At 52.4% G+C, this 18,907-nt stretch overlaps 2 protein-coding genes and 1 long non-coding RNA gene across 4 annotated transcripts in view; 2 read left to right on the forward strand and 1 right to left on the reverse strand.

Annotated features, from left to right (window-relative positions):
- The window catches only part of LRRN2 (leucine rich repeat neuronal 2), a 38,392-nt gene extending 29,715 nt beyond the window's left edge, over positions 1-8,677 (forward strand). Inside the window, exon 2 of the mRNA XM_040617034.1 lies at positions 1-8,677. Within this exon, the coding sequence (XP_040472968.1) occupies positions 299-2,389 (2,091 nt within the window). The 5' untranslated portion in view covers positions 1-298 and the 3' untranslated portion in view covers positions 2,390-8,677.
- LOC121098741 lies at positions 8,678-17,275 on the forward strand. The gene is made up of 2 exons (XR_005831339.1): positions 8,678-10,195; positions 12,048-17,275. It is a non-coding gene; the product is annotated as an uncharacterized LOC121098741 (long non-coding RNA).
- Positions 15,320-18,907, reverse strand: part of MDM4 (MDM4 regulator of p53) — a 23,708-nt gene continuing 20,120 nt past the window's right edge. For both annotated transcript variants that reach the window (XM_040617035.1, XM_040617037.1), the window contains exon 11: positions 15,320-18,907. In XM_040617035.1, coding sequence (XP_040472969.1) covers positions 18,353-18,907 — 555 coding nt within the window. In that variant the 3' untranslated portion in view covers positions 15,320-18,352.

Here is an 18,907-nt window from a genome sequence, read left to right on the forward strand (position 1 = left end):
GAATGACCTTGAGGAGGAACCTGAAAGACTCGGCCAAGTACAAAAATGAACCACTTGGGGAGGAAGAAAAGGCGAAGCTCTGACTGAAGGCACCAGCCCTGGTCACGGGTGTTATGTGCTCTCGGCAGGGGGGACCAGGCAGGGCAGCCGGCAGCAGGGGCTGATCGGTGCCAGGGGCTCGCATGGAGCATCTTCTCCCACAGATGCTGTCCCCACCTGGCTGTCACCCCATGCCCTGCTCCGGATTCACCCTGTGAACCTTTCCTGCCTGGCAAGAAGCTGGTCCCACCAGCCAAAAATGAGACGCTTCCAAACCAGCTCACTTCTGCTCTGCGTGGTGGCCGCCACCGCCATCCCCATCGTGCCCTGGAAGGTCAAATGCCCACCGCAGTGTGTCTGCCAGATCCGGCCGTGGTACACCCCCCGCTCCGTGTACCGGGAGGCTGCCACCGTGGACTGCAATGACTTGTTCATCTCCACCGTGCCCGAAGACCTGCCGGAGGGGACTCAGACTCTGCTCTTGCAAAGCAACAACATCGCCCGGCTTGAGCAGAGCGAGCTGGACTATCTCAGAAACCTCTCGGAGCTGGACCTGTCACAGAACAGCTTCTCCGATGTCTGGGACTTTGGCCTGAGGAGCATGCCCCAGCTGCTCAGCCTGCACCTGGAGGAGAACCAGCTTTCGGAGCTGCCCGATGGCAGCTTCCCTGGGCTGGGCAACCTGCAGGAGCTCTACCTGAACCACAACCAGCTCCGCCGCATCGCTCCCCACGCCTTCTCCGGCCTCAGCAGCCTGCTGCGCCTCCACCTCAACTCCAACCTGCTGAGGACGGTCGACAGCCGCTGGTTCCAGATGCTCCCCAGCCTGGAGATCCTCATGATTGGAGGCAACAGAGTGGATGCGATCCTGGATATGAATTTCAGGCCCTTGTCGAACCTGCGGAGTTTGGTTTTGGCTGGGATGAACCTGAGGGAGATCTCAGACTATGCACTGGAAGGGCTGCGGAGCCTGGAGAGTCTCTCTTTCTATGACAACAAGCTTGTGAATGTCCCCAAGCGGGCACTGCAGCAAGTTCCTGGCCTCAAATTCCTGGATCTGAACAAAAACCCATTGCAGAGGGTCAAGCAAAGCGACTTCACGAACATGCTGCACCTCAAAGAGCTGGGGCTCAACAACATGGAGGAGCTGGTGTCCATAGACCAGTTTGCCTTGATCAACCTCCCTGAGCTGACCAAGCTAGACGTGACCAACAACCCCAAGCTGTCCTTCATCCACCCCAACGCCTTCCACCACCTTCCCCAACTGGAAACCCTCATGCTCAACAACAACGCCCTAAGTGCCTTGCATAAGCAGACGGTCGAGTCCCTGCCCAACCTGCAGGAGATCAGCATCCACAGCAACCCCATCCGCTGCGACTGCGTCATCCGCTGGGTCAACAGCACGGAAAACCACATTCGCTTCATCGAACCCCAGTCCACGCTGTGCGCCGAGCCCCCTGACCTCAAGAGGAGGCACATTCGGGATGTCCCCTTCCGGGAGATGACGGACCAGTGCCTGCCCCTCATCTCCACCAAGAGCTTCCCCTCCCACTTAGAGGTGGCAGATGGTGACAATGTCTCCTTGCATTGCCGAGCTCTGGCGGAGCCGGACCCGGAGATCTACTGGGTGACCCCTGCGGGGGTGAAGCTGATCCCCTACGCGGAAGATGGGTGGTACAAGGTGCACCCTGAAGGGACGCTGGAGATTCATGGGATCTCGGCTCAGGAGGCCGGGCTGTACACCTGCGTGGCTCACAACCTCCTCGGGGCAGACACCAAGAGTGTCAGCGTGACGGTCAACCACTCCTTCCCACTCAGCGAGGACAGCCTGGAGCTGGTGGTGGTGGATGTCCAGGCTTACCACATCCTGGTTGCCTGGAAGCCACATCTCAACACCATCTCCTCCAACCTCACCTGGTCCAGCTTCTTGCTTAGCTCCAACCTGGACATGACCAACATGGCCCGGATCCCCATGGGGACCCACACGTACAACATCACCCGGCTCCACCAGGACACGGACTACTGGGCTTGCCTCCACGTGGCCTTCGTAGACTTGCAGGCCAAGGTGGCTTGTGTGAACACCAGGACTAAAGAGGCTGCTCACCGCTACTGGCTCCTGGAGGGCAGGCAGAGCCTCCTGACCATGCTGGTCCTCTGCCTCCTGCTCCTTGCTGCCAGCCTCGTAGCTCGCTACGGTGCTGGGGCAGAGCCCAGGAGGGCCGGGGAGCTGCTCCGGGGTGCCACGGCCGTGCGTGTGGTCTATCCCCCCCTCGCCCAGCCCTGGGCTCAGGGACAACGTGGGGGGCAGCTCCTGGCCGTGGAGGTGCAAGCAGCCCCCCTGGACTGCTGAAGGCTGATGCAGTGGTAGGGCTGACTGTGGGGTGCAGTGGTTTGGGGGTGGGGAGGGAGAAACTATTTTTTACCAAAAAAATAACTAAACTACAAAACTGAACAAAAAACAAACAAAGAAGAAAAAGAATTTCATGGACTTGACCGAGAGTCGAAGCAGCGTGGCAGATGGAGAGGAGCAGATGTGGCCACAGGGCTTGCAGAGCGCCGTCGTGGTCCTGGCAGGGTCTGGATCCATGGATAGGGTCCGGATCTGTGCATGGCTCCCGAAAGCACCCGCTGGGCAGCCGGGAGGGCTCAGAGGAGCCCGAGCCCGAGGGGGACGATGCCCAGAACGGTTGAAGAGCCATACAGATGATCACCTCTTCCCCGCATCCCCCTGGCACCACGAGACACCCCAACAGTGTCGGCTCCTTTGCTGGACAGTCCCTGTTTGGGAAATACAAAAAAAAAAAAAGCCTTTTCCTTTGGGATACATGTTCTTTTTTGTTGTTTGGGTTTTTGTTGGGTTTGGGGTTTTTTTTTTTTTGAGCATTCAGATAATGAGCCACAAATCCAGCCCCAGCACCTTCCCGCTGCCCTGTCGTTTGCTCGCTGCCATCAGACAGAGGGAAGCAGAGGGGAAAGGAGGGGACTTTGGGCAAAAGAAACAGAAATGACGATGGTGATGCATCCCCTAATTGGCATCCCTGCAGGGCTGGCCAGCTTCTGCCAGAGTTGATTGGATCCTGTATCCCGCAGGTGTAATCTCAAGGCTATTTTGTAAACTTTTGTGGATAATGTTAAAAAAGGGGGAAAAAAATAGAGGAAAAAATGGGAAGAAAAGGGGGGGGGGAAGAAGTTCTTGCTTTTCTGGTTTTGTACAAAAAAAGAAAAAAAAAAAGAGGAAAAAAAAAAAAAGACATCCTTGTATACTGGTGTGCAGCTGGAGGGCTTCGTGGTAGGATCCCCTTGCTCCAGATGCAGGAGGGACTGGGGGGGCCCTGCCCACACCCTGTGCATTGCTGTGTATGCAAAGGGGGGGATGCAAAACCTGCTCTCCTGGGCTGTTGCTGCTTCCTTTCCTGATAAGCAATTAAAATTGCAAATGAAAGGGACCAGTGGGCAGCCCCAGTGCCGCCTGGGCTGTGCCAGACCGAGCGACCCCAAGTCAGTGAGCCTGAAGGAGCCCTTCCCCTCCCATTCCATGGGCACCGATGCTGCCGGTGATGTTCCCCTCCCTGGTAAACGTGAACAAGCCATCCCTTTGCTTGGGCCTAAACCTAATCCCTGCTTATCAAAGGTAAGGACTTTGGGGTCGGTTTAACTGCAACCCTAAATGAAACGTGCCTTTACCAACCCACACGTGGCCCTGAGAGAGCCCAGCGCAGCCGGTGCTGTGGGCACGGGTGCACGCAGAGCCTGGCTGGCCCCTCGCTTGGGGGTCCTTCCATGGGAAAAACCAAGAAAAAAACCCATCCCAGCCAGACCTGGTGGGTGGCTGGGAGTGATGGGGTGCTGGTACCCCAGGAGGTAGCATCTCCGTGCCGATGTGGTACCCGCCTGGGCAAAGCCGCTTGTGCCAGCGCAATTGCTGCATGCATGGGGCTTTGAAGGGACCAGAAAACCTTGACACAGTAAAAAGCTGTTTGAACTTCTCATTCATCTTCCAGCCAAAGCGAGATGGTTCCCCGCTGGATAAGCTCCGTGCTCAGCCAGGCACGCGAAACGGCTTCTGCGCCTTCACCGGGTAATTATTTCGGAGGGTAATGGCTCTCCCCGGTCCCCGCTCAGCACACCACCGCCACTCACCAAAGCGCTTCAGCATGTGTTCAGGACCCGGCGAGCTCTCCAGAGGCCCTAAGCACAAGCTGAAAGTTAAGTGCAGGCTTAAATACTTTGCTGAATTAGAGGCATGATCTGCTTTAAATATTTGGCTGCAGAGCTGCGCTCAGGTGTGCAGCCGTCAGTGTTTGCAGACTCAGGGCCAGAGACAGCCTTTCTCCTCTGCCTTTTGTACAGCAGGGAAACATAAATGCAAAATATATTCCCTGTGGTTCAGCTAAATTGGTGCTGGAACATATGGAAATAGTTGCTGAGAAATTTCCCAGGTGTAAACGCATCCCTGATTTAATCCTGCTCGTCCCTGCAACGTGCGGGCTGAGCCCTGGGCAGCACCTGCTTCTCCCATCCCCTCTGCCATCCCGCTCCCTGCGAAAACCATCCTCGGTTCCCGAAGAAAGCAAGGACCGAGCCCCTTAAAGGCTGTAATTTTCTAGGTGTAGAGAAAAAGCCTCTTTGATCACAGTTATCGCGGCTGCTGCTGCCACGCTGGGACGGGAGGTGAACGTTCAGCCGCTGCCTGAATCGCCGGCTCTCATCTAAAAGCAATGCCGGCAAACCAGGGATTAAAATGCAAGATACATGCAATTAATTTGATCTCCTTTGAAACCAGGAGCGACCCGAGGAGCTCTATGCAGTGCGTTCAGAGGGAGGCACCCACCGCTGCAGGACTTGTGTCCCAGTGGGTCCCCGGCATGGAGTGTCCCCGGGTGGGTGCTCCAGCCCAGGGTCCCCACGGGAAGGGGGTGGCTGAGTCACCCCCCCAGTGCCCCAAAACAGGAGCTTTGCTGTGAACTATTCCCTCCCTTCCTCCGAGGACATCAGCTGAGAGCACCATAGATGCCTCATACACTATTTATTGTTGTTGTTATTTATTATTAAAGCACCAACCAGCTTTTCATGGGCAGAAATGCTCCGTAAACTGTTCCCTGTGCCCAAGCCTGGATGGGGCAGGTGGAGCTGGAGCAGCTGCGGGCAGAGCATCACCAGCACCGTCCCCTGTCACCCGGGGGGACAAGGTCCCATCTGCTCAGAGACCCTGAATTAACGCCAGCCCTCGCTGGAGGAGGCAGGACAGAGCCAAGCACCTCACATCCCCCCCCCTCCCCCAGCACCCTTCCACCCTGGGTGCCCTGCAGCTCCCAGCACGGTTGGCTGGGGGAGCAGCCCTGGCTGCCCCCTCCCCGCAGCACCGAGCCCCCCGCACAGGGAAGCGATGCTCACGCTCCTCACGCTCCTCATCAGCAGGGATCCAGCCAAAAATGAACCTCACTGGGTGAATTACAGCAGCTACAAGGTTTTACAGGGCTGGTGATTGGGACTTGCAGCTTGTCCTCTGCCTGGCAGCTGAATTCGGCACCTGGGGAGGATTTGCTAGCGCGCACCAGGGTTATTTTGGGGTGCCAGGCAGCGGGAACGGGGCTTTTTAGGCGCAGCGAAATCTACTTGCATCTTAAAGTTCCCTTCAACGGGCAGCAGCTCCCCAGGTGCCAAAGCAGGCTCAGTCTGCAGGGTCTCGCCTCCCTACTCAGAAAGCAAGGATGTGGCAGGAGGTAGAGATGCTTCAGAAAGGGGGAAAGCATCTGACCCAGGACGCTCTCGACCAGAGAGCTCTTTAATCTGCCCACCAAAAGCATGGCGAGAGTCAGGGCGACTCAAAAACAAGATGTGGAGGTTTTTTTTAAGCAGCAGAAGGAATTAACCACTGAAGCAGCTTTCAGGACAGGAAGAAATAACCTCCAGTTGCACCAGGGGAGGTTTAGGTTGGATATTAGGAAAAATTTCATCACTGAAAGGGTAGTCAAGCGTTGGAACAGGCTGCCCAGGGAGGTGGTGGAATCACCATCCCTGGAGGTGTTTAAAAAACACGTAGATGTGGTGCTGAGCGACATGTTTTAGTGATGGACTTGGCCACGCTGGGTTAACGGTTGGACCTGATGATCTCAAAGGTCTTTTTCAACCGAAACGATTCTCTGCTGGTACCAGGGGATAGCAGTCTCCATTTCCGAGTGCCAGGCAGGGATGCAGCTCTCAAGGAGATGCTCTAGTGAAGAGGCTTCCAAATTTCTCAAGCCCAAGAGACCGTCACCAACACCCAGCAACCCTCCTGGCTGCTGCCAGCTGAGCCCTGGGGGTCCCAACGGGTGGGGGAGGCGAGCAGGGGTGCCTCCATCACCTCCTGGTCCTCCCCCTCCATCCATCTGGGATGTCAAAGGATCATTTGGGAAATGCTTCTCCTCCAGCCTGTCCCAGCAGGTCTCACCCCCAGGCACTGGTTTCTCTCTCATAAACCACTCTCCTTTAGCTGTTCATCAGGTTTAATTTCTCACTTGGGGTTTGTTGTTTTTTGTTGGTTTTTTTTTTAATGTATTACCTTCACTTTGAGGATAGCAGTAAAAGTCCTCATTTCTGCTCCTTCTGCCCTCTACCCCTCCTTCCTCTTCCTCGGTCCAAACAGCATCGTGGATCTCATATGCAACTGAGCTTCTCTCGACAAAACCAACCGAGAACATTGCGTGCCAAGCTCTATTTTAAGCACCTAATAAAACTGATTTTTGGAGCGGCTCCATCATTGTGTCCTTCTTTCGCAGAGCCCTTGCACCTGCCGAGGGCCCCACGGTGGAGATGCCCCGTCCTCGGCACCTCTCGCTGGGCTGGCGGCCTGCCTGCCTGCGCCAAAGGCTTTCTGGCTCCGGGAGGAGCATGACAGGCATGTATTTATTAGTTCGTTACAGAATCAAAGCAGACCTCTCCTCCTCTCCCCAGCACTTCCTCAAGAATGATTTAAATTAAAACACCCAGCCTCCTTGGGAAATGTCAGCGGTGTTATCCATATGCATGATGCCATTATGATGAAGCAGGTGCAGCTTTCAAAACCTTTAGGAAAATCTACCTGTCAATCTCCCTGGCAAGCAGCTCTCCTTCCAAATGCTTCGCCACTTCTCCCCCTCCCGCCTTTATCGTTGATCTACAGGTGGGGAAACTGAGGCACAGAGCCGCCCAGTGACTTTAAGGACTTCAGCCCCTTTTCCCCTTCCAAGCACGCACTGCGGTCAGGAGATAAGCACTTCGTTGGCCTTTACAACCAGGAGTCACTGAAAAAAGGAAGAAAAGGCAAAGGCAGGAGTCGCAGAGGAGAAATGATTGCAGCTCATTTACTTCCCATTGCCTTTTCCAGCCTTTCAGAGCTGAAGCAGCTCCTGCCCCCTGCTAGAGCAGCCCAGCCAGCCCCAGTAAATGGATTCAGCTGTGTTCAAGTGGGCAATTGAGGCTAAAAGCAGGCTGATGGAAAGTAGCGGGGCAGGAGAGGTGGCATGAGGTTAGTTTAGAGCTGTCTGAAGCCAGAGGAGCGCTGGCCTCTCTGGGGGGTGGTTTGCAGTTAGCTCCTCTGCCGGCTTGCACAGCCTGGCTGTTCGCAGCCTCTCGCCTTCCCTCTCCATCAGGCAGGATTTTGGGAAGCCCAGCTCCCTTCCCAGCACTGGCTCTTCTGATGGCTGAGCCGCCTGCAGGGGATGCTGCCGTGGCTTGAATTTGTTCCGTGGTGCAGGGGGTCTGGAGGAGCAAGGACTCGAGGACGCGCAGCAGCATCGCAGGAGACACCAGCAGTGCCGATGGGCCACAGATGCTTCGGGTGCTGGCGAGACGGGTGCTTGCTGCTGGCCACAGCCTCTGCTTGTGCTGCTGGTGCCAGACAGGCTTAACTAATTAATTAAGAAAGCGATGCACACCTGGGTGGGACTTTAGGGTGTTTGGGGGGGCTGACCCCACAGCGAGTGACAGCGTGGGAGGCTGTGGCCACCCCAGGGCAAGCAGCAGCTCACCCTGCTCCCATTGCAGGGTCTGCTCCCAGTGGGATGCGTGGGGCACCCCCCTACCCTCGCTGCTCCCGAGCAGTCCTGGAACCGTGTTAAATCTTGATTAGGTGGGGGAAGGGGAATGGATTTGGGATTTGCATGTGGCTAAATGGGAAGGGAGCGGGGAAAGGCAGGCAGGGCTCACGGTGACGGGGAATGAATATTAATAGGGAATAACGAGCCAGAGCCCAGCTCGGCGGTGGCAGCAGCAGGCAGCAAGTGCAGGAACCAGTTGAAGCAGCTGATGGTGGGGGGCTCTCCCCAGGGCTGGATGAGGCCCCGAGGAATACAGGTTTTGTGGCAGGGACTCTGCTGTGTCAGCAAGATATGGGGAGACGCAGAGGGGGGCAAAAGCTCCCACCTCCGCAAGGAGAGTCAGCAAAACCTGCTAAAAGCAACAGCAAAACTAACAAAATGGAAAGGGGAGGTCTGCAGCATCACCTGTGTACTGGGGTCCTGGGAAAACCTCCTGCAAGCTGGTGGCGTCTGGTGTGAATACCAAACAGCTTTGATCTTTGCCAATCCTTTCTAAATCTTGAGCAGTGTCTTGTAAATCTTTAATTACAAGAAAATTGCAACCTTAACAGTGAACACACAAACGGCGTTGATAAATATTTAAAATTGCCACAGCAACAGATCTGAGGGGATTAAGAAAAGATATATTGGAGTGACAGTTATTAAACACTAGATCCCAGTAAATGCTACTGAGCAGATAAATAATGCAGGTCCCCGACAGCCGCGCTCGGCTGCTGACAAACAGGGGGGAAAAAACCGGCTGCTTTGGGGTGGAGGAGGCTGGCGATGCTCTTCCCCAAAAGCCCAGGGTGGTGGGGGGTAAAAGTCTTGTTGGGGGTACAAACATTTTCTCTCCTGCTCGGAAATAAAATGCAGAGTGCCCTGCCGCTGAGGAAGGGCCAGGAGCTGATGGTGTCTCTCGACCCCTGGGCTCAACAGCTTGCCTGGAAACCCTGCTGTTCTCTGGCTCTCCTGCCCAGCAGCTGCGTGACCGTGGTGGTGCTGAGCACGGTGCGTGCGTGGGGCTGTAGGTCCTCCAGCTCCTTCCCCAGCATCGCTACTGCCACAGCCACCTGGGCTGGGCTTCCCTCGCCAGCTGTGCCACCGAGCTCCTGCCTGCCGCGCTGCTGCTCCTCCTGCTCAGCCCCCTCCGCTTCCCTCACCTTTTTCTGTAAGTTTTGAGGTCACAGACTAAATTTCCATTATTAAATTTCCAGCTAGCATTAAAGATTTATTGGTTCATGAAAGGTAACTAGCAAAAAGTTCATTATTCCGAACAGCCTTGCCTTCCCTCACTTGGAAGATGCTCGAAGCGTGAATTACCCCAGCAACCTTCCCGATAAAATATTGATCTAAAAAGTTAGTTAATTATAAATATTACAGCAGAGCGATGAGAAATTCCCATTTCTGCCTGTTTTGCAGGAAGGTGCCCTGTGCCAGCACGGCCTGAGGACGGACACCGGGTCAGCCTGGGCAGGCTGCTGCCCTCCATCTCTCCCAGCTGCGGTGGGAGCGATGCCCGGCCCAGCATCTCCGTGTCCCTGCCGCAGGGCTGTCCCCAGCCCACCCCATCCAGCACCCTGGGGGCAGCCAGAGCCCCCCAAACACACGTGTTTGCCCATCCAGCCGCAGCCCGGCGCTGCGGGGTGAGCGTGCGTGTGCCGCCGGGGTTTAGGTTTAACTTACGGTGTGCTCTGCTGAACGATAATAACAAGCACTTAAAAAACCTAACGAGGGGGGCTGGTTTGTTGGCCTTGCAGAAGCGCTGATGCCCACCTAGTAAATGTTTAATTGAAAGTGGAAGGGAACTGGGAGGCTCACCAGTGCAGAGAAAACAGTAAATATTTAATTTGGGCACAGTAATTACACAAACAAGGTTAAAGAAAAGGGGGGAGAAGACAGATAAAGGTGGCACCTATAGAACGTTAAATCCACATAAAGTCACCAAGGAGATAAATAAAAAATCCCCTTCCAGCAAAGGCAGGAATACCGGTTCCTCCAGGCGGCTGAGCACGGCTTGCGGGGAGCACTGCGAGCAGCCGGGGCAGGCACCAGCTTTCCACCCTGGCACCCGTGGACCGCCGAGGGCTGCACCTGGACTCCAGCAAGGGCAGGTGGTAAGAAAAAAGAAAGGGAAACCCAAAAATGAGAGTCTGCCCTCAGCTCAGCACCGTGCGGGAGGTTTAACACCCCTTGCAGCGGCTGGTGGAGCTCGGTGGGCTGGAGGCAGGAGCGGGTGAGCAAGGCTGTGCCCATCCCTCCAAGGACGGCGGGTACCCAGTGCCGGCCCCTCCTGCTTCCCAGCCTGCCAGGGACAGCCCCGCTTCGGGATAAACCCCAAAGCATCTGGAGAGCCAGCAGGACAGAATCGGGTCCAGGGAGGATACCTACACGTTTCCACTATTAAGCCCAGAGAATTCGAATTGCACAGGGGTGACAGAGAGCCTGCTCTGCCCACACGACGCACAGCCCGCGCTCGTAGCGTGGCTGATCGGCGCCAAAATATTCACAGACTTCTGCATGCAGAAGCAATGTATTCTCTGTGCATTCCGTTGTTTTGGGGTTTTGTTTGGTTTTTTTTCTCTTATTTTATAGTCTAAAGGCCTGACTGCAACATGTTGTATTTTCCGAGTATAAGCAGAAAAGAGTTTTTCAAGCAAGGGTCAGAGTTAAGGGTGCTCTCCCATGACGAAGCAAGCGTTGCTTTATACTGAAGGAGAGCAACACCCAGAGCTGGAAGGGCCGTGTCAGCGTGGGTTACGATCTTTTTTGCTAATGGCAATAATAAGAGTATCGTAGCAAGTCAACTGGCTCGCTCAGGCATTCTTCTTTCTGGTATTGATTTTAAGAACATGGTTTCTAAAGCAAAATAACAATAGCTAGCACTTGTAAAGCCGCTCCCACGCTCAAAGCGGTATGCAAACATTTACATGCCATTTAAAGCAACCCACTAAATCACACCGGTAAATAAGCCTGATTTGCCACCGGTTAAACTAGAGGATGCTGCAGTACAGGGGTGTCTCCGGTGCTGTGTAGGGAAAGTGCAAGTCCTCGGTGGGCACCGGGGCTCTGCTCCTCTGGGAGGCACAGCACCACCATCTCACTAACTGGCTGTAAAGGCAAAGCGCAGAGAGGCTGGTCCGGCTTTCCAGAAAGAAAAGGTACGTGCAGATCCAAGAGCCCCATCCCTTGTGCAGGAGATGGCTCGGCCCCTGCAGCGCTTCCCTCTGCTTCCCCAGACCCCGGGGTCTCTCGCTGGTCCCTTTTAATCCCCGTTCGGACCAGCCGCTGGGACAGCAATGCCAGTTGCCACTTGTGCAGCCATTTCAATCCTCAAATTAACGAGCCTTTAGCCGCTAGAAGAAAAAGCTGCATTTTTTCTCAAAACCAGCCTGGGTTTTGTGCACTGGCAGCTCACGCCTGCGGTGCTGAGCCTGCTTTGCTGGCGAGGTTTTGCACCACCTGCCTCCTCACCCCAGCAAGCTCCAGCTGGAGACCCCAGACAGACCCCTGAGGGGGGGTCTCCCAGCCTGTGCTGGTGGGGCTGGGACAGCAGCAGCGTGGCTCACACCAGACTGAGTTTCAGAGAGCTCTTGTTTTTCCTGATGTTGATGTCTGCATCACTGACAGTTCTGGGGAAGGTGTCTGGATGAAGCGAGGCTGTTTATTTTCAGCCTGTTACCCCAAGGCAGAGGAGGAAGAAGCGCTGCCGGCTCCCAGGCAACAGACTGAAGAGCACAGGTTTGAGAGGCTGCTCCTGCACAGACCTGCAACTGCTTAAGGGAGTCTGGGAGTGCTGCAAACCCTGCCCCAAAATAGTCACTTTCCTACAAAAGATGAGGAAAAAGAGGCACGGTGAGGTAGAGAGACTTCAGAGGGCAGAAGCTGAACAGGGTTGGAATACCAAGCTCTGACTACTCGACAGGCTACAGCAAAAAAAGATACGGAACCGTATTTCTTTCCCCCCAGAAATACAACGTGGTTGCACCTCTGAGGAAGATGAAATGCTGTCGCTTCCCACAGAGATGAAGAGCCATCTCCTTTCAGCATGCATCTGGCCAGCCTCCCCTGCTAAGAAGTCAAACCCAGAGGTGAACAACTCCACTTTGCTGCTGTTACAGCTGGGGAGGATTTATTTTGCCTGCTGCTGGCCCAGGGTGGGCAGAGGGAGGGTGGCAGATCTCACCAGCACAACACAGCCCCTGGCAAACAGGACGGACGCAGATGTTCTACTTCGTGCTGTGCTTTGGAGCAGTTTGAGCCAGGCTGGTTTTGTGGGCAGGGTGCAAGGAAAGGTTAGACAGACAAAGGACTGTCGGGGCAGACCCAGAAACTTCCCTGCAGGCTTAAGATTGGCAGAGGTTACCAACAAGTCTAATTGCTGCTCTTACAGCTGCTGCAGGACAGAATGGGAACGGCTGCTGGGTGCAACCCAACAGGTGATCCTGGACATCAGCCCTACCTAAAGCTGCTCACAGAAACATGGGCAGGACCATAAATACAACCAACTCTGCCCTCTGGCCGCAGGAATCCTTGTGTCGGGGATGGGGGAACCAGCTCCAGTTCCGTTCCAACGCCGCAGGTGGGGTTTTACTGTTTTCCTATAAAACGATTGAGATGCTCTTCGTTATGAAGCAGCATCTCCTCCTTGGCAAGCAACTAGTGATAAATCACCGCTGGGCATATGTGGGGCTAGTTTACAACACAAAAGAGGAGACTCTGCTCATCTGTCTTCCTCCTGCTCATGTGCAGCCTGCCGTCTTCACCAGCGCTGTAAACCAGGAGGCAAATCGGTGAAAGCCAAACCCCCCGTGTCCCTCAGCACAGCCTGTTTGTGCCACCAGCACCGGCTGGGTCTGTACAGCTTGGAGACAAGGGGAGAGCTGCAAAGGAACGCCAGCACCCCGCTCCACGCCATGCACGGCCGCTGGGTGCCCTCTAGTGAGGTGTCTGCCCGGGGAGCTCTGAATGCCGGGGTGCAGCGGCTGCCTGCTGCCTTCGCCAGGGCCGCTTCCATCCCGCAGGCAAAGCAAACAGCCTTAAAACCAGTTGGAGAAGGGCGAATTAACCTCCTGGCGCTACCGCAAGTAAATGATGCGGCGGTTGCCCCTCCTGGGAACCTGGAGTGGCTACAGCTGCTGGTGGTGGTGGGACCGGGGAACCAGCTTAAAACCAAACCCTGCAAGTGCTTTTTTTAAGCTGGCTCAGAAGATGAAGCCTAAGCACTTCCCCTGCTGTTTGCAAACACGTACGTGGCTCCAGCCTCCCCTCCCAGCTACAAGGCAGACATATCCCGGGAGGGACGGGAGGTCTCTCCCACCCGGAAAACGGACACACAGAAGATGACAGGCTGCTTAACAGTTAACAGGCCTTTACTTAAAAGGTTTTCCCCAAAATGCCGTACAAATGAAAAAATAAACCTATGTTATCATAGAATACGCTGAATTTAATTAAATTTATTACACTCAGGACACAAAAACTTATCAATGTCGTGATACATGCCTTTTTTTAAATAGTGCAAACACACAGATGTTGTTTAGCAAGCGCCCCTGCTTGCTACCGCAGTGACTGTGCGGGTATACATCAAACCACGGAGTCTTTCTAAACAAGAAAAACGTATCTGGGGAACAAACGGGATGCAGGGAACGGTGCTGGGGAGATCCAGCAGTAGATCACTCTTTCCAGAACAGCGAGTCTTTATCTTTGCCAGAGGTACAACATGTTCCTGCCTTCTTCATCCATCTTCTCAGACTGATCCTCAGCTGTGGTTATGGCTTTTGGCAGGCAAAGACTCTGAAGGTAACTGCAGTGTTCAGGGGGTTGCAGCTACTTGAAGCACCCGCTCAGCGTGGCAGGCATGGCTTCGTCCCCACAGCTGTGGGCAGCAAGTGCACGTCACCAGGGCAAAACAGCACAGAAAAAGACTGCAATCACAACGGCTGCCTGGATAATAAGGTGCAGAGAACAAGTCGATGGGATGTGTAACCCAGCTTGTGGCAGCCGGCTCTTCTGCCGGCCAGACACTACCATGTAGTCACAAGCAGCAAGGTCTCCCCCGTTTCCAAAGGAGCAAGGAAAAATCCAGTCGTTGTGGACAGACAACCAAAGGACTTCCAGAGCAGAAAAGCTGGCGTCAGAAGGTCATCCGTGCTTCTGGAGCTGTTCCAAAACGCAGTTTATCATCCCCATATGATTTGTGGGTCTCGCTCTTGATAGCACAGCCTTGCAGTATCGCCTTTTCAAGGTTCCTGACGCTGCTTGCTGATGTCCAGGTGGCCAAAGAGCACGCACATGTACTTTGCTCGGCTTAAGGACAAAGACAGAATGGAGACCAGTGCCCTGGCTCTTTCTTCAATCACTTAATCATGGCATCTTCCAAAACAAGTCAGCCTTCACTGAAGGCCTCTAAGTGAGAGCATTTTGGTTTTTCTTCCGGGACTGGAAGATTAAACTCAGAACAGGTAGAGTGTGAGCAGGCAAAAGCAAGCGATCCTGATGGCTTTTGAGAAGTCTCCGCTCCATTTCCACTTCCATTTGTCCAACAGCCGCTTTTTCTCTGCAAGGACAGCTTCTCAGCAGCAGATACAATCTGTGCTGGACGCAGGATGGAGCAGACCCTCGCAAGCTACATTACGGTTTCCATCACAGTCACACCCCATAATAAATACATAACAAGGCAGAAAGGTCATAGGTGTCTTGGTGGAAACACCCCCCCGTTCAGAAGAAATAAGCACTCTGGGGGGTTGCTGCAAAGGATCTTTGTAATTCACGGAGCGGCTTTGTTCAGGCTAAACTGGCTCGATAACACGTCTCAGCTGACGAGGGACGCTGAGAGGTTTTTGGAGAGCGCTGAAGAAAAGGCTGATGTGCTGGGCATGTCAGTAAACAAGTCACTGAGAGTAACGGAGAAGAGGCACTTGAACTGGAAAGACTTTCTGGAGTAAATGCAACGCGTGTACCTCTGGCTGCCAATACGGAGAGTTCACGTGGTTTCATGCTGCAGAGCACTATAATGTGCTGAACAGCACTACACAGCTGTGAGCCCCACGGCTCCCATACTGTATTTAAATACCCACCAGACTAAGAAATCTGCTGTTTCTGGGCATAACTCCTCTGGCTGAAAAGCAGAGGGATCTAGTAAATGAAACCTGACCTATAGATACACTTGTGCCAGTAAGACTTCAGCAGGTTCCCAAGGAACAGCAACCAACGTCGTTAAAAAAATGTCATTTTTTAAAAAAAAAAAAAAAAGCAATGAAACATAAACCTTTTCAGTCTGGGCATCAAGAGACAGTTGCACTCAACACTTCTAACAGACATGCAGCAATGACTGCTAAAGATCACGAAGGAACTCTTCTCTCATATTGCACTTCATAGTAAAACCACTGTAAGAGAGAACTGTCGCCCACTGTCACCCACCACAACACACCAATGATGGATTCAGAGGACCTGAGTTCACACCTACGTCGGGTAAATGCTCAGCTCCTCTAAAAAAACGAGTTTCTGAACTAGGACTCCACATTAACTGCCATGTCTGTAGAAAAGGAAAGGAATAGCCCTGCCTGGCCAGGATCTCATCCGCGCTGCAAAGTATCATAGCCGAGTGCTTTGAGCTAGTTCTTCAACCCATACCTCAAGTCCACACTTCCCAAGAAGCCTCAGAAGAGCAGTTCTTGGTAAAATGCTACTTATTTAGACTTAAAGCAATAAAACATCCTTCTCCCCTTCTCCTGTACTAAAACTCCCACCCCCACCCACCCCCCTCCAAGCCCCAACCACAACCTGGGCAGTTAAAGCTGCACACAACGAGCTCGCACTGCAATAGCTTATTCTTCTATAGGAAGGAAAATCAAGTGTAACATTGTAGTATCTCACGTCCACTAACTATTTCAGTTAAAAAGAATTAAGAACTTGATAACTGCACGTTGTAAACACCGTGGTTATACTGAGCAAGAAGTCACAGATGCAAAGATCATTACACTGAAAGTTATCCTGCAGATCTGCTTTTTATCACAAACTGCTGCACTGACAACAATTTTCATTTAGTAATGGAAGCTGCACACGGATCTCAGTAGGATTTTGGTAGGGATATTCAACCGCATTACTGCAACTTAAAACTCTCCTGACTTCTCGGTTTTTCACCCCTAACACAAATTACATGCTTTTTTTTCAGTGCGGCCAGATCTGAACAATTCAATAAAACTGCTTTTAGCAAAACATTTAATTCTTAGGAGCAATCGGGGCAAGGGGGAATTCACAGTATTCAGAAGTGCCACAAAGTGCCACAACACACCCTGCTGAGCCCAAAACCCTTAAAAGGAGAGAAACTACCTGAAAAGGGAAAAAAACGACCTGGCAGGAACTCCCCTCGACGATTCCAGGAGGTAACACCGCTGATCTTAGCATTATTAAAGTGCATCACCAGCAACTTAACAGCCCTTTAATTAAGGGAGCAGTAAGTCAGCTTTTCCATGTGGACCGATTCCCATGGACTTACAGTGCACCAAAACGCCACACGGTTACCCTCCGCTTTTTAAAACACAACTGTAAATAACAGCCAACAACAATAGTCTAAATGATAGCCAAGGTAGAAATAATCACAATACTATACAAAACGTACACTGGATCTGGCCTTTGGCGACGACAGGCAGCGATGGCATGTAACACCTACTCCGACATCTTCGCAGAGAAACAATTTTGATATCGCAGTTTGCTGGGCAGGTTCTAGCGCCTTCCACTGCATGCCTGGCCTGCTAGGGCTGGACCAGGACAAGGAGTGTGGACAAGAAGGGGACAACAGCTTAGAGAAGCACCAAGGTACGAGCACGACCTTCTCTTTTTCTGTCTTCAGGTATACTTCCTAGATTAGAGAGGGAATGATAAGAGAGGATGACAGAACAGGGTTTATTCTACACGCTGCGCTGAATTCAAATGCCCGTAGAGCTGGTGAAGGCACTATTGCTACCCTGCATGCTGCGGGGCTTCCACAGCCCTGGAGAACGGGAAGGCTGCGGAAGACCCGAGCACACTCTAGGATATGACCTCAGAAAAGTGTTAAGATGTTTTTAAACTCTAAGTTCCAGCTGGGTTTTAAGAGCCAGTAGAGCAGCCGTGCAGAGCTCCGAAGGACAGCATAAATGCTCCAAACAGCTTTGAAGCGTTAAAATCGCAGGGAAAGAAAATCGGTGGAGAAAATTTAAAAAAAAAATCACACCAAGCACAGCCCATAGACTAACCAGCTGCAATTGGTGCTTTACAGAAACTATTTTTTTTTCCCCTCAATCCTGTCTTTAAAGCCACTTTGCACCCTAGAGTCAGCACCTTCTGTCTAGGCTGGCCTGATGAGATGAGGCAGGCAGAAGTTGAAATGGTGCTGTAAGCACAGAGCTGTGAGGATATCCCCACATATGCAGAGCCATTACAATTTAATCCAGCGGGCAGAGCAGATTCTGAGCTAACATTGGACAGGCTTCAACAAAGCTACGCAAGATGACACAGAACTGTACTTAAAATGAGAAAAGAATCAACAGAAATTAGAAGATCCAATAACAAAACAAACTAAAACACCCTTTTCCTTTGCTGTCTGATATGTGACCTGAGATAGCTACAGATGAAAAGTTTCAGAGGACTTATTTCAAGTCTGGGAACAAAAGGACTTCACCTTGTCTAACAAACGCACATTAAACGAACAAAAAAAAAAAATAATATCAGAAACCAAGTTATTTATTTCTCACTGCCCTCAGGAGAACTGATCCTTGGAGAAATGGCTTATCTAAATTGCAAACACCTTGGTCTACCCTTCCCCCCCACCCTCTTTCCTACCCCTAAATATATATATATGTATGTATCCCAGATGCAGACTCCCCCCCACTTTCCATCCTTAGAAGGCATTGCACAGGGTTTGACTTACAGGAGAACAACACTCCAACAGCCAAAGTTATAATCCTTTCCAAAACTTGTTTTCTTCAAGGACCAGTTGTTAGAACAGAGAATCCTAGTGACACGACTTGAGCTGAAATTCAAAGATTTAGCCAATTTCAAAGCTGAGGCATTGACACCACGTCGGTCACTCCCTGCTCCCTATGGGCTTTAATTTAAACGGACATCAAAAAGTGGGTGCTGCTTCATTTAATGCAGAGGATTCCTCAGTGTTCTTGGTCAGATTTGAATCTTAATTCTCTTTGGTATTCACTGGCAGAGCTCTGACGGTAGGGTTTGTGTGAGTGCAAGAAAACCTGTGTGCTGTCTTATGGTGAAGGCCTGAACTGGCACAACTACCCCATAAAGATCCTGATCACCATCTCGATCTCTTTCCTGCACACTGGGCAAGGCGATCTCTTTTTCTTCAGCATCTTTGCACACTTGAAACAGGCCACAAGGTGAGCAGTCCTTCCATGGACAATATTCCCATCTCGTGGTCTGTGATGGCATAAGAAGCAAGGATTCAGTATTTTTTTAATACTCTCTAAAGACTGTATTTCTTCCTCTTTTTTATGCTCAGTGCAGTGCAACAGAGACTCCTTGCTTTCACATTTTCGTGCCAAATCCAAAGACTCAATAGAGCTGCAGGGATCTACACGTGATTTGTTTTCTACCATGTACAAGTCTTTGGGTTGGCCAACTGGAGCAGAAATAGTCCTTCGGCAGTCCGGGACATCTATCCCTTCATCATCATTTTTGTTTTGCATAGCATCAATGTTGGACAGAGAAAGAGAGTAAGTTGGTTTGGGACAATCTGAGTACCAGTCTTTCCGTAAGGCCCAGCAGCGGTAACAGTACCGTTTGCCCGGAGAGTTAAATTTCTTGCATTTGGTGCACTGCCAGCAGTC

This window comes from Falco naumanni, chromosome 17 (assembly GCF_017639655.2).
Source record: "Falco naumanni isolate bFalNau1 chromosome 17, bFalNau1.pat, whole genome shotgun sequence".
In the NCBI taxonomy this organism is placed as follows: domain Eukaryota; kingdom Metazoa; phylum Chordata; class Aves; order Falconiformes; family Falconidae; genus Falco; species Falco naumanni.